Below are 12,937 nucleotides of genomic sequence, written 5' to 3'. Positions count from 1 at the left end.
ACCTACAATATTGTTAAAATCATGAGCTGCAATAAATAAATAGTCATAGAAGTTATTAATTCAACATTTTTTTTACAGATTAAATCTTATGATACAGCAAAAAATAACCCAAAAAATGTCAGCAGCGCAAAGAAAATGTACACACTATAAGTATTGACCCTTTCTTATATTGTGTCGATACAATACCACTGTGACAGGCCTAGTCGCCGCTCTTCATATAACCGCGCTGCTAACTGTGTCTTTATGTTATTATGTTATATTGCTGCAGTTGTTTAATGCAGCAGAACAGAAAGCGTTTGTGCCGTTTGAAGCCTTTTGTTCCTCACGTCTTATCAGCCGTTGGGTTTTATAGTTTTACTGTGGCGATAACGTCCAGGAAATGAATCAGTTTGTTTTTGTTATATCATAGAAACAGGCTAATATTCTTTTATGAGTTCTAGCTATAACATACGCACACAGATCGATGACAGTGTTTGGATTGAAACTAAGGATTAACTTTGCTATTTCAATATCTGTTCATGAGCTGATAATGAATATTGTCTGTCTATATCTCCAAAGCTCAAAATGATCTGTTCCACCTTGTGATGTCATGAAGTGGTAGTTTTCAAATACATTTTTACCTTTAGGTCAGTACAGATTGTTTTTTCCACGGCTGAAAGTATCCAAATGATTCTAGTGAAGGTGTATGGAGTTTAAAAACAGAGTGGAGCACTTCCTGTATTACCACTTAATGACATCACAACGTGGAACAGAGTGTTTTCAGTTTGAGAAAAGAACACAGCCTAAAAATGCAGAGTTTCTTTGTTAAACATGTGTGAATGAAACAAAGCACAACTCCAGGTCTGTTTGTGGACAGCAACTTTGGAGATCTCATTGCTTTGCTGGAATGTTCCGCAGTATGTCATTAAACATATCTAATATGTGTTAATCTAATTACAAATCAGAAAACATGTATTCTTACAGTGAGCAAACGGGGTCGCCTCTCCGCAGATGTGACATGTAATTAGCGTGGTGGTGCCCCTTGTTTGTCTCCAGAGATAAATTATTGAAAATAACATACTGCGGAACATTTCGAGCACAGCCATAATGTCTCCATGGTGACAAACAGGTGGCTGATCCTTCATGAGAATATTTGCGTAGTATTTTTTTTTTTAGGATTGTGCATAAATACCATGTTTTCTTCGGTTTTCCATCAGGCTTTGGGATTATTTCTTGCCGTCGTTCCTTCTTCCATTTCCGTGCCCTGGTCTTGCGAGCTGAGCTAATATTTGTTGTGTTGAGAGAGTGAGTTTCCAGTGTCAACAGTAAAAGATCCAGGCCTGAAAACACATCCCGAGATTGCTTCGTTTTGTATCTCTTTATTTCCAGAGCGCCTCAGTGAAAAGAGGAGCAGGATTTGTGATATTGCAGTGGCAGAGGTGCACGGTAATGAGCACATGGCCCTGTCCCGTTTACAGACAGGAAGAGGCTCTGTGCAGCTCAGCCTCCAGCACTATTGTCTGGACCACGGACTGATTCTACTTCCTCTTTGTGCGGCTGGAGTACACACGTTTGAGATAACAGATAATATGTATTTATGTTAGAGAGTGGTGCGAGTAGTAGTAGTGCTGAGGCTGTAGTTCTAGTAGTAGTAAAATTAGTAGTGCTGGTAGTTTGTGTAATAGTAGTAGTAGTAGTAGTGGCAGTAGTAATAGTAGCAGAAGTAATAATAGCAGTAGTACTAGCAGTTGCAGCAGTAGCAGTAGTAGTAGTAGTAGTAGTAGTAGCAGCAGAAGTAGTAGTACTAGTAGCAGCAGTAGTAGTAGGAGTAGTAGCAGCAGTAATAGTAGTAGTAGCAGTAGTACTAGCAGTAGTAGTAGTAGTAGTAGCAGCAGTAGTAGTAGTAGTAGTAGTAGCAGCAGTAGTAGCAGTAGTAGTAGCAGCAGTAGTAGTAGTAGTAGCAGCAGTAGTAGTAGGAGTAGTAGCAGTAGTAGTAGTAGTAGTAGTAGTAGTAGTAGTAGTAGTAGTAGTAGTAGTAGTAGTAGCAGCAGTAGTAGTAGTAGTAGTAGTAGCAGTAGTACTAGCAGTAGTAGTAGTAGTAGTAGCAGCAGTAGTAGTAGTAGTAGTAGCAGCAGCAGTAGTAGTAGTAGCAGTAATAGTAGTAGTAGCAGTAGCAATAGTAGCAATAGCAATAGTAATAGTAGCAGTAGCAGTAGTAGTTGTAGTAGTAGTAGTAGTAGTAGCAGCAATAATAGTAGTACCAGTAGTAGTAGTAGTTCCAGTAATAGTAGTAGTAATAGTAGTGGTAATATAAAAATCAGTAGCACTCATTCCAAACTACTTATTATGTACATAAATTGAGTAAACATTACGTTTGTTCTTCTTTGAGTGACAGTAGAGTCCAGAGTCATTCTACCTCAGTCCTTTACATATCCTTCGTTAGCTTTAGCTGCCTCCCACGGCTCTATAAGTTCATTAGGATCAGAGCAAACATGGCCGCTACATCATAATGAGAGCCGAGCCTGCTCCGGGTCTGTATCTATCGCTCGGTGGACTCCATTAGGCGCTGTACAATCGTCCGACTGTGGGAACGGCTCGTTAAAGGCCGAGATGAGGCTGTCAGAGCACAAATACTGTCAGCGTGAAGTAACCATGGTGTAGTAGAGCCAATCTAGACTGTGTTTAAGCTCAGGTTACTGCATAGAGCAACTGTGAACTACAATTAATATGTGCAGAAATTTAAATGGCTATACCTTATACTGTATGTATAAATGGACATAGCTAACCTGTTAGCCGCCATGTTCCAAACAGGAAGTGAGCATGGGCACGCTTCTGGGTCCAATTCACTTTCTTTTACTTGTGCCCAAACACAGATATCCTGAAAGCAGCTCAGGTCAAAATTATGAACCGTTTTATCTTCTGAGAAACAGGAAGTGTGCTGTTAGCATGCTAGTTATCATTAGTCATTGTATGCATTCTTTTATTACAATACGAATCTATTGTTTAATTAGATTTTCCGTTAAAGACGATATACACTACTCGGTTCGCAGTAGCACTCTCTCTTCCTCACAGCCTGAAGGTTCTTTGTTCAGATCTCAGAGCAGTGGGGTCTTTATAAACGAAGAGTTTGCGTGTTCTTCCTGTGTCTGTTCCCTGTGGGAGTTCCGGTTTCCCCCACACCAGTGAAACATGTACAATAGGATACCCACGGGACCAGGACTTCCAGGACTTGTAAAAGATATAGTGAATGTAAGAGGGACTTTCCAGGTTAAATAAAGGTCAAATTCCTGGAGAGCCTCTAGAGCCTTTTCCTGCCTTTAAGTTTTATGTCGAAATCCATCAGTTCCTTCGTATTTACTCTGTGTTGTAAGTCTATTGTTAACGTACATTTAACTGCACCTGTTTTACTGCTTAATGCAATACAAGTCTCTCTAAATATCTCAACTTAACCAGCAGATTCATATTTATCTTGTTGATATAATTGTTTCTGCATTTGCTGTTAAAGATGAATGGATCTGACCTTTATGTAACAAAACCTGATTTTTTTGGTTTTACCTCCCTATCTCCATGTATATGTTTAATGTCATAGTGTGGAACATTCTCAGCAAATCAATAGCAGCTCCAGTAAGTGGTGTACAATGGTGGTGTACAATCCACCAGACAAGTTACATAGTGTGTCTTTAAACCTTTAAATCTATATTTCTGGGCTCTTTCAGTGCTCCAAGGCTGTTTCTATTCACCGGATCCTTTGTTTTAACGTGAAAAACCGGGCCGCACGCTTAAAAAACAGAAGAAATATGACATGTACAGGTCTAAAGTCACACATTTCACTAAATATGTTGGTTTAAACTTTGCCTTGACTCCCGAGACGGTCTGATCTGTTCACCTTGGGGACGTCTTACTCAAGTGTTCAGTGTCTGCATTCTTGTGCTGTCTACACGCTAATCTTATTATTGCTATTGTCTGCTCCCATAAAGTTGTTTATTAGTGGCTCGTCTGAAGTGGATCGCTTAAGTTAATAATCTTTGTATTTCTAATTGGCTTATGAAACATACATATTACATTAGGCTCCAGATTGATTGAATTGAAACCTGCAGGAAGGAGATGAAGTGCCATTGGCTTGTGATTAATGAGGAGTTTTATGAGGACAAAGAACATGATACAATAACAGACTTTTTAAACAATGTACAACTCTGAATTATTTTTTCCACCTATATATATATTTTTTTTGTGATCAAATTTTAATTCCAGTATTAATCTCATCTGCAGCGATACAGGTTACAGTCCGATTACATTTTTTTCCTCTTTTTCATGGGCATATACACAGAATAGAAAAATAAATGTATTAATAAAAAAAATAAAAAAATAAATAATAATAATAATAGACAATAAATAATAAAACATGAGCATATATAAATAATACAGTGTAATAATAATAATAATAATAATAATAATAGTAATAATAATAATAATAATAATAATAATAATAATAATAATAATAATAATAATAATTCAAAAAGTAAAATAAGTAAAATAATGAAAGTGAATGAATTTTTCTACATTTTAATACCTTGAAAACTCTATTCAACAACTTTCAACTTTCAAACTGTTTTTATGTCAGATGCCTTTCCCTGAGTTTCCTCTTACATAGGGTTATGACCAAAACACTGTGTACACTGAGTTGTAAAACATTTCTTCTTTTCTCCCATAAACTGTGTATATAATGGACATACTGTAGCTAACCTGTTAGCCGCTGCGTTCCAAATTCGGAGTGACCATGGGCGCGCTTCCGGCTCCATTGTCTCTGGCTCCAGTTCACTTTCTATTGAAAAAAACGTCGCCTCTCTCTCTGTAACTGCTGCTGTCAGACTCGTCGTTTTGGTCTTAAAATCTTCGTATCTACATGATCCTGTTTTTTTTTATTGTGCTGTTTTGTTCTTAAATTGAGATATGAACATCAGATCAATCAGGTGGCTGCTTTCCCCAAGGTCGCGCCCGCTAGCTTTAGCAACAGGTTTAATTGACAGCGTGCGGACAGGAAGGGGCGTGTACCTGGGCTCTTTGGTTGCTATGATACTCTTGGTCAAAATTCCAAAATATGAAACTTGGCTCCAGATTCGCTCTCTCTGTACCTCGATAAGCCTCGAAGAGCTTCATTTGGCTGGTCCTGAACACTACGGGTGAAGTCACACTCCCTCAGTCCACTTCTTTATACTGTCTGTGATCTTACTGTACAAAAATAACTTGCTTAATCGTACTCAAACACATCTTGTTAAACATTTTATTTGCAGTTTCCAGACTAAGAAAGAAAATCTAATCTAAATCTAAAACTAATTTGAGAACTAAAATTTAAACGTCAATTTCTTTACAAAGGAGAAGCTCAATACTCAAAACTGACTTCAGTATCACAATGATAAAAATACTTACAACACAATAGAATCTTCAGATAATAGAAGCTCCTTTCTGTATTAAGGAAATGCCCAGCTCTCCAATTACTTTCATTTTTGTTACAACTGTTTATATGATTATCTAGTTTTTATACAGATTTTAGTCAGTGGTGGAATGTAACAAGTAAAAGTAGTATTTTTTGTTATCTGTACATTTTAAAGTAGATACTTTTTACTTTTACTTCACTAAAATATACAAATAAAAACAGCAAAAAAAAGTTGTTTCTCATGAACAAAATTTAGCTCAAATCTTTACCAAAATCACAACCGTTTTATAAGACCTCAAAATAAGCACCAAATACTTTCACTTTTTATTCCTACATTATTAAACAAGTACTTTCATACTTTTATTTGAATAGATTTTTCCATTTGAGACCTTTTACTTTTACTTGGGTAATTTTGCTCTGGAATCTGTACTTTTAACTCTCTCTCTTTCTCTCTCTTTCTTTCTTTCTCCTCTCACTTTCTCTCTCTTTTGCCTTCTCTCTTTCCCTTTCTTTCTCTTTTTGTCTTTCTTTCTCTCTTTCTTTCTGTCTTCTCTTTCTCTCTCTGTCTCTCTCTCCCTTTCTTTCTCTCTTTCTCTATTTTTGCTCCTTCTCTTTCTTTCTCTCTCTCTCTCAGTCTCTCTCCCTCTTTCTCTCTCTCTCTCTCTTGCTTGTTCTCTCTGTCTTTCACTCTAACAACACTGAGTACTTCTTCTTCCACTGGTTTTACTATAGTTGAAATACTAATAGTAACATCATTATATCCGTACTAACCCTCATGTACTCTCACTTGTCTGAGCACATATACTGTGTACTCTCAGAGGTGAATACTTTGTTGTTTATATATTTGCTCAGACATGGCACAAGTCCGTGTGAAATTATCCCATTATAATCCCCCCATACCTCCCTCATTCTTCTGACAGATCTGTCGTTAGCGAGGCGCGCGGTCACACGTTAGCTCCTCTCATGTTAAACGCTCGGTTACTTCTCATCATGTACGACCAAAGCTAAATGTACGTGGTCTTCTCCGGCGTATTACCGCGTGGCCTCTGTCTCATTAGTGTCTTTGTTACGCTGTGATCTGTGGACTGGCTGTCTCCTTTACAGCTTTTGTAAACCACTGGCCTCTGCGCTGAAAGGAGTAAACCCGCTGGTGCGTCGCGTCGAGGGGGTGAAACAGGTTGAGGAGTTTGCGTTGAGCTAATTCAGGCTTTGATCACATTGTTGGTTGGTGATTTTTTTGGTCTGAAGACAAAGGCGAGATGTTGTTATGTGTTTTGAGGATTCTTCACATTGGCGTTTGACTTTTTAGCCTTTGTTACTGGTTTGTTGTTATGGAAATGTTTAGTTTCACTTTCATCACTCGCCAGCAAAAAGTCAAAAGCAGCGGTGCAATGCAACAAAGTAAAAGTACAGTATTTTCTGGACTATAAGCCACACTTTTTTCATAGTTTGGCCAGGTGTGCGACTTATACTCAGATGTGACTTATACTCCAGAAAATACTGTAGTAATTTGTGATTTTTTTTTTTTTCTTCATTATTATGCATTTTTTGGCTGGTGTGACTTATACTCCAGTGCGACTTATACTCCAGAAAATACTATACTGTACTATTTGTTACATGTTCGTAACTTGAGCAAACAAAAAAATAACAATGTATAAACAAAAAAAACATCTAGAAAGACTGATTCAGCACACATCTTTACCAAAGTCACTACATTTGAAGCTTTAATAAATCTCAAAATCAGTGCGAAATACTTTTAATTTTCACTCTTTAAGTACATTTTTAAACAGCTACTTTAATACTTTTACTTAAGCAGATTTTTTCATGTGATTTTTACTTTTACTTAAGTAACAAAAAGACACAGTTGCTCCAAATAAAAGCAGTGTTTTCATTTTTATATAGAGATGTGTGACAGATTGGCTCGTGGTTGTGGGTTAAATTCTCTCTGTAAGTGGACTCTGCATGATCGCCCTGTTACTAATTGTTCTTTTTGGCTTTTTACTTCCTAAAAACATGTACATATGTTTATTTTAATCAAATCTTGTCCATAATTTTAACCTGCCCAAGTCTCACTGATGTTTTATTGTACCTAAACTAACAGGAACTGAAAAAATAAAATAAATAAAAGAAGATATATGTTCATTCCTACTCTTAATAACACGGCTAAATGTCTGTACAGTGGTCCCTCGTTTATCGTGGGGGTTACGTTCTAAAAATAACCCGCAACAGGTGAAATCCGCGACGTATCAGCTTTATTTTTTACAATTATTATATATGTTCTGCAGCTGTAAAACCCCTCACCACACACTTTATACACTTTTCTCACAGAGGTATTAACATTTTCTCACATTTCTCTCTTATTTAAACACTTTTATGTCTATTTATTCATGTCCAAATTACCAAAATAGCGCCATAAAACCTGAAGTCCTTGCCGTTCTCAGTACTCGGTTTGTTCTTTACGTCGAATAACATCTCAATCTGATCGAACTTCTCGCCTAATTCGTCTACTTTTGCTCCGCTCTGTGAGAAAGTAGCTCTGGACAAACAGTGAAAGCCAGTCCCTCCTTTTCATCGCGCTCTCTCTCTTTTTAAGCCTCAACACAAACATTCCAGCTGCTATCCCCGGTCGTCACGGCAACAATGGGGCAGCGAATCCCGGTCGTCTGATTGGATAATAGCCCCCCTTGCGCCTCAAACCATAAACCAGTACATGATGATATAGTTGTTACGTCTTGTATGTAAAATTGTAGGTTTGGGTGATGACAGAGGCGGACGACGTGGTTGGATTACAAGGTGATATTTACAAGATTTCTTTTTATTATTTTCAACAAAGGCGGGGAATATTTCGCAGCGGACATGGTGATTTGGGTGTTTCTGTGATAAAATGTGGACGTTTACCATCCGTTTGGCCAATTGTGCGTGCAGTTAAATAATAGGGATGTTTTAGAACGTTTTGGGCTTTCTGACTGTGTAATTATTCAGTGGTGTGAGAAAAAATGGTGCGCTGTACTTAAAGACGCACAGTGTAACTTTTCCAGTTGTTTGTCTCTGTGGAGATGTTGTAACTTTGCATGGAATGTCCCACAGCATGGCATTAAACATGTCTCAAATTGATTTCATTGCAGATGTATTTATTGCAAAAAAAAACCCAACAACATTAATGTTACTGTGAGCGGGGGCGCCTCTCCACAGATTTGACCTGTAACTTTTAAGTTTGTTGTGCATGTAGACAGATATTAAAATCAGGGTCTGTCTGTTAAATATAATAGTTGTTTCCTCAGCTTTTTATGTGCTCAGTTTGTCCAAATATATTTTATCTGTAAAAAAAAAAATAGGTACAGCTAGTTAGCATTTTAGCTTTCTTCCACTAGTGACGGTAGCTAAGTTGTTCACTGATGCAAAGGTTGGCAGTTCGAATCCTGCTCTCGACATAAACAGCACTGGTTGACCCACAGGTTGACGGTGCGATTCCAGCTCTCACAGATGAATACTGTCATTGTGTCCATAGGCAAGACACTTAACCCACCTCGCCCCCATGTGTCTGTGTACAGTGGTGTATCAATGTGTGCGTGAATGCGTTTCTTGTAAACATACAGCACTTCAGAGTCACACTTCTGCGATTGAACATTTACATAAATTTATCTGAACACAGTGAATGTCCTGCTGCACTCTGGTTCTGTTGCTTATGGCGTTACATTACTTAGTTTTTTCAGTTGTCATGTGATAAACCAGGATCTGTTGTTGAATGCTAACAGCTAAAATGCTAAATGTGTCTTTATCTGTTTCCTGTTGCAGATATCAGCTGCTCAGACTTCTCAGGCCGATGACTTGTACCTGGACGACGCAGGGTCAGGAGGGTTCTACCCCGAGGACGACGATGATTTTAACTCCGGCTCTGGCTCTGGTGAGTTTAAACATATCACTCCTAAATACAAAGTACATTAAACTAGTTGTGTAAACATAAGGATTAGGCTGTTACAGATATGCAGGTGTTTACACGCTGCAGGTAAATAGATATCACTCAAAATATTTTTACTTTTATATTATAGATTATTGTATATTTTACTTTTATTAGAGTGAGACCTGAAAACTTTGGGATGTAGTTGCATGTCAAGTATCTGGTTTGTTTGTATGTATCAATATTCAAATGATTAATCCATGGGAATTCTTTGCGAAGACATTTACTGCAAATACTCACGTCCTATGTAGTAGACTCTCAGTATACTCTAATTGTACTCTCATTGGGATTCTGGTTAGCCTATCGTCTGTTGAAATGGTTATATTGGCTAACGTAGTATTTTGTTGACCTGTTCAACCAAAACCACACACTTTGACAAAACTTTACAAGGACGCCTGGGTCTGGAGCCGTGTCCCGTCTCCTCGATTCCAGAGGGTGTGATTGACAGGTGGATTAACCAATCAGAGAGATGGATGCGCTGTTCCAGTAAAAACAGAGTTTAGGAGTAAAGAAGAAAAAAAACTACAAAAAAACAAAACAGAACATAGGGATAAGAAACAACGCAGATTTCAGTCACAACACCAAACTGTCATTTATCTCAGGTAAAAGAAGTTATGTATTCTGTTCTGAATGATACAAGAGAGTTTGAGAAGACATCTGCCACGTATCAGAGACACGTGATACAGATTAGCAGCTGTGGTTGGACTGTTCTACGTTTGGATGGAGGTTTTTCAGGCTCTAGACTCTTCTGGATTTGAACAGGATGTAAAAAGGACTGGCTGGTCAGACCACTATGTTATTACAAATATTTTGAGTGACAAATCTACATTTAGCGGCACAGTGAATGAGTGGCTAGCACCCATGTTTCAGAGAAAGAAGGTCATGGGTTTGAGTCCTGGGCCGGTCTGGGCCTTTGTGTACAGATTTAGCGTGTTTCTCCCCTTGTCTGGGTGGGTTTCCTCCGACAGTAGTTGGCTGCTCCTGACTCAGTGGCACTGTTTGACGAAAGGATGGGTCAAATATAAGAATGAATTTCCCTCAAAATGCATCTTTATTTGTGTTAATGTCTCGTCCAGTTACCTCGATGACATTTAATAACACTGTCAAATCTGTCATACTTTCATAACATTAGATGAAGTATTACACTGAAACACTTTGTTGGGGATTTAATTCCTTGATGTATCCCCATTATTCACATTTTTATATTGTTTTTTACTTTACCCTTTCACGCTGGTCCAAATCATTTTCTTCCTGTGTAGTGTAACAGCACTGTCTATTTTAACTAAACCCTGTCTTTGTCTCTGAGGCTCAATTTGAGGTGAGATTTCCTGGTCCCCTCACACAGAGACTGCCCAGAGCCACGCTGCATATTTTACATACTCCTTTTATTCTCCGCTCTCTCCTCTGGCCCTCGGCGTGTCCTCACAGCTCATTTCCAACACTAAAAATCTGCACTTTTTAGAATGAGTTATAAAAGTTCCACTCAGGAAGGTCAGGGGAGGTAAAAGGAGAGGACAGTGATCAATAGCTTCTTTAAAACCTTTTTATTTGGTTATGAAGCTGTTCTGAGCCCTACAAGTATCTCACTAAAGTACAAAGTAGTTGTACAAGCAGACTATTTTTGTAGTGAATTATCGTAATGACTCATGTTGGGATGTAGTAAGCAGCAAGTGATGTTTAGGTTGTAAGTATGTATACTGGAATACTTACTGTCAGTGTACTAACAGTATTCTAACAATGTTTTTGTATGGATCATGTGTCTGCTCTTGTTTTCTTTATAAAAATCAAATAAAATTGATGAAATAAGTGTTAGAAGTAGAGTGAAAGACTGGCTGAAATGGTGGTGGGCAAACAAATGGGTTAGAGCGTTTTTTTCCTGGGTCCACCACCTGTTTGTCTCCATGGAGATCTTGTTTCTTTGCCTTAATTGTTGCACAGTATGGCATTAAACCTTTCTTTCTCTATGGAGATAAGTACCAGGCCAAGTTGCAGGTCAGATCTGTGAAGAGGTTATGTAAAAATGCATGTTTTTCAAGGGATTTTAGGGATTTTAGTAACAAAAACACCTGTAGTTCAATAAATACAGGATGTATTGATTTGATGACATAAATATAACAGAGGAACAAATAACATCTCCATGGAGACAAGTACTCTACCAGTCAAAGGTTTGGATGTGCTTTTTCATTTATTTTTCTTCTTTATTACACTGTAGATTTTCACTGAAGGCACCAAAACTATGAATGAACACATGTGGAACGTAGTAAGCAAAATAAATCAAAATTTGTGGCACAGCAGCAAAGAGAAAAACATTTAAGCAGACTTCATCACGAAGATCACTGAGAGGATGGCTACTTTGAATATAAAATATAAAAAAAAAATTAACTTCAGTTCAGTTTTTATCATAAATCAAGAGTTGTACGCGTGTCTCCTCTTCCTAAATCCGTTCTGTTGTGTATTCTCCAGGTGCAGGTGAAGATGGCGACGCTGAGACGGCGACAGTGAGCACGGTTTATATCCAGCCCAAAGCAGCAGCTCCGACCAAGGACCAGACCAAAGACTACACCCCCCGAGTGGACCCCGTGACCGAGAGGGAGCGAGACGTGACACCCAGGAAACCACTCAGAACAGAGGTGAGGACACAGAGCACCCGAGGGAGACAGAGGCACGGGAGGGTTGGGAATGTCTATTGTAAAAAGCAAATCAATATCAGATTCTCAAAAACGGGCAGGAGTGAGGATTTTTGTCATTTGTATTTTTGTTTTTGAGTGCTTTTAGCAACAAAGAGGGTGTACAAAGGGACGGATTGTTAAATAATAAGTGTGTGGAAGCTCTGATGGAATAACTGATGTGTTTATGTGATGGTGAAACATTCAAATCAAATCAGTTCATTTTTATTCCGGTCTCGTGGTCCATTTTTAAAAACAGACAAGGACAGAGACAATATAAACAGTAACATTTCGGTTTTAAAAAGACAATCACACCAGTGTCTAAACATCTCGGACTGAAGCGGATTGCACTGAATCTTATGTTTGTGAGTGACATTATTATTTCATTTTATGACTTATTCAGCTGCAAATGAAACTGTACATTTAAGTTCTTAGTAGAGTAGTTCTTAGACAAACATCTCCGTAACACTAGTCCACCGTGGGCTCCTCAGTCGCACCCGTAAATCGTCATTATAACTCACCTGGAGCCCTTGGAGACTGGCTTTTTTGTAATGAGTCCAGAGGTGAGCAGTGTATAGTGATGAACAATATGATTTAAACAACATCAACTTTACATCATCAGAACATGAACCAATCTTGAACATAAGAGTATTAGCTTGAGCTTATAACAAAGACAAAGTTCCACGGTTATGGTTAAAACATATTGTGCTTGATTCTGCTGTATAGCTACAATCTACAACACATCGTTAAGTTATAATTTGCACATTTTAAATCACAATATTCATCTAAAACGACTTAATACAAGAAACTAGTCCCATTGGAGCAGAGTTCGCCACAAACGTCATCAAACCAAGGAGCCGTGGAGCTGTCGGCCGTTCCTATGGATAGTTGCACAACACA

General features: G+C 38.2%; 1 protein-coding gene across 1 annotated transcript in view; it reads left to right on the top strand.

The window, feature by feature from the left end:
• Window positions 1–12,937, top strand: part of sdc2 (syndecan 2) — an 81,595-nt gene that overhangs the window by 56,549 nt on the left and 12,109 nt on the right. Inside the window, exons 2-3 of the mRNA XM_033975275.2 lie at window positions 9,209–9,317; window positions 11,835–12,001. Of these exons, the coding sequence (XP_033831166.1) occupies window positions 9,209–9,317; window positions 11,835–12,001 (276 nt within the window). The remainder of the gene's footprint in view (window positions 1–9,208; window positions 9,318–11,834; window positions 12,002–12,937) is intronic.

This window comes from Periophthalmus magnuspinnatus, chromosome 11 (genome assembly GCF_009829125.3).
Source record: "Periophthalmus magnuspinnatus isolate fPerMag1 chromosome 11, fPerMag1.2.pri, whole genome shotgun sequence".
Taxonomy (NCBI): Eukaryota; Metazoa; Chordata; class Actinopteri; order Gobiiformes; family Gobiidae; genus Periophthalmus; species Periophthalmus magnuspinnatus.
This window is presented reverse-complemented; position numbering and strand designations above follow the sequence as displayed.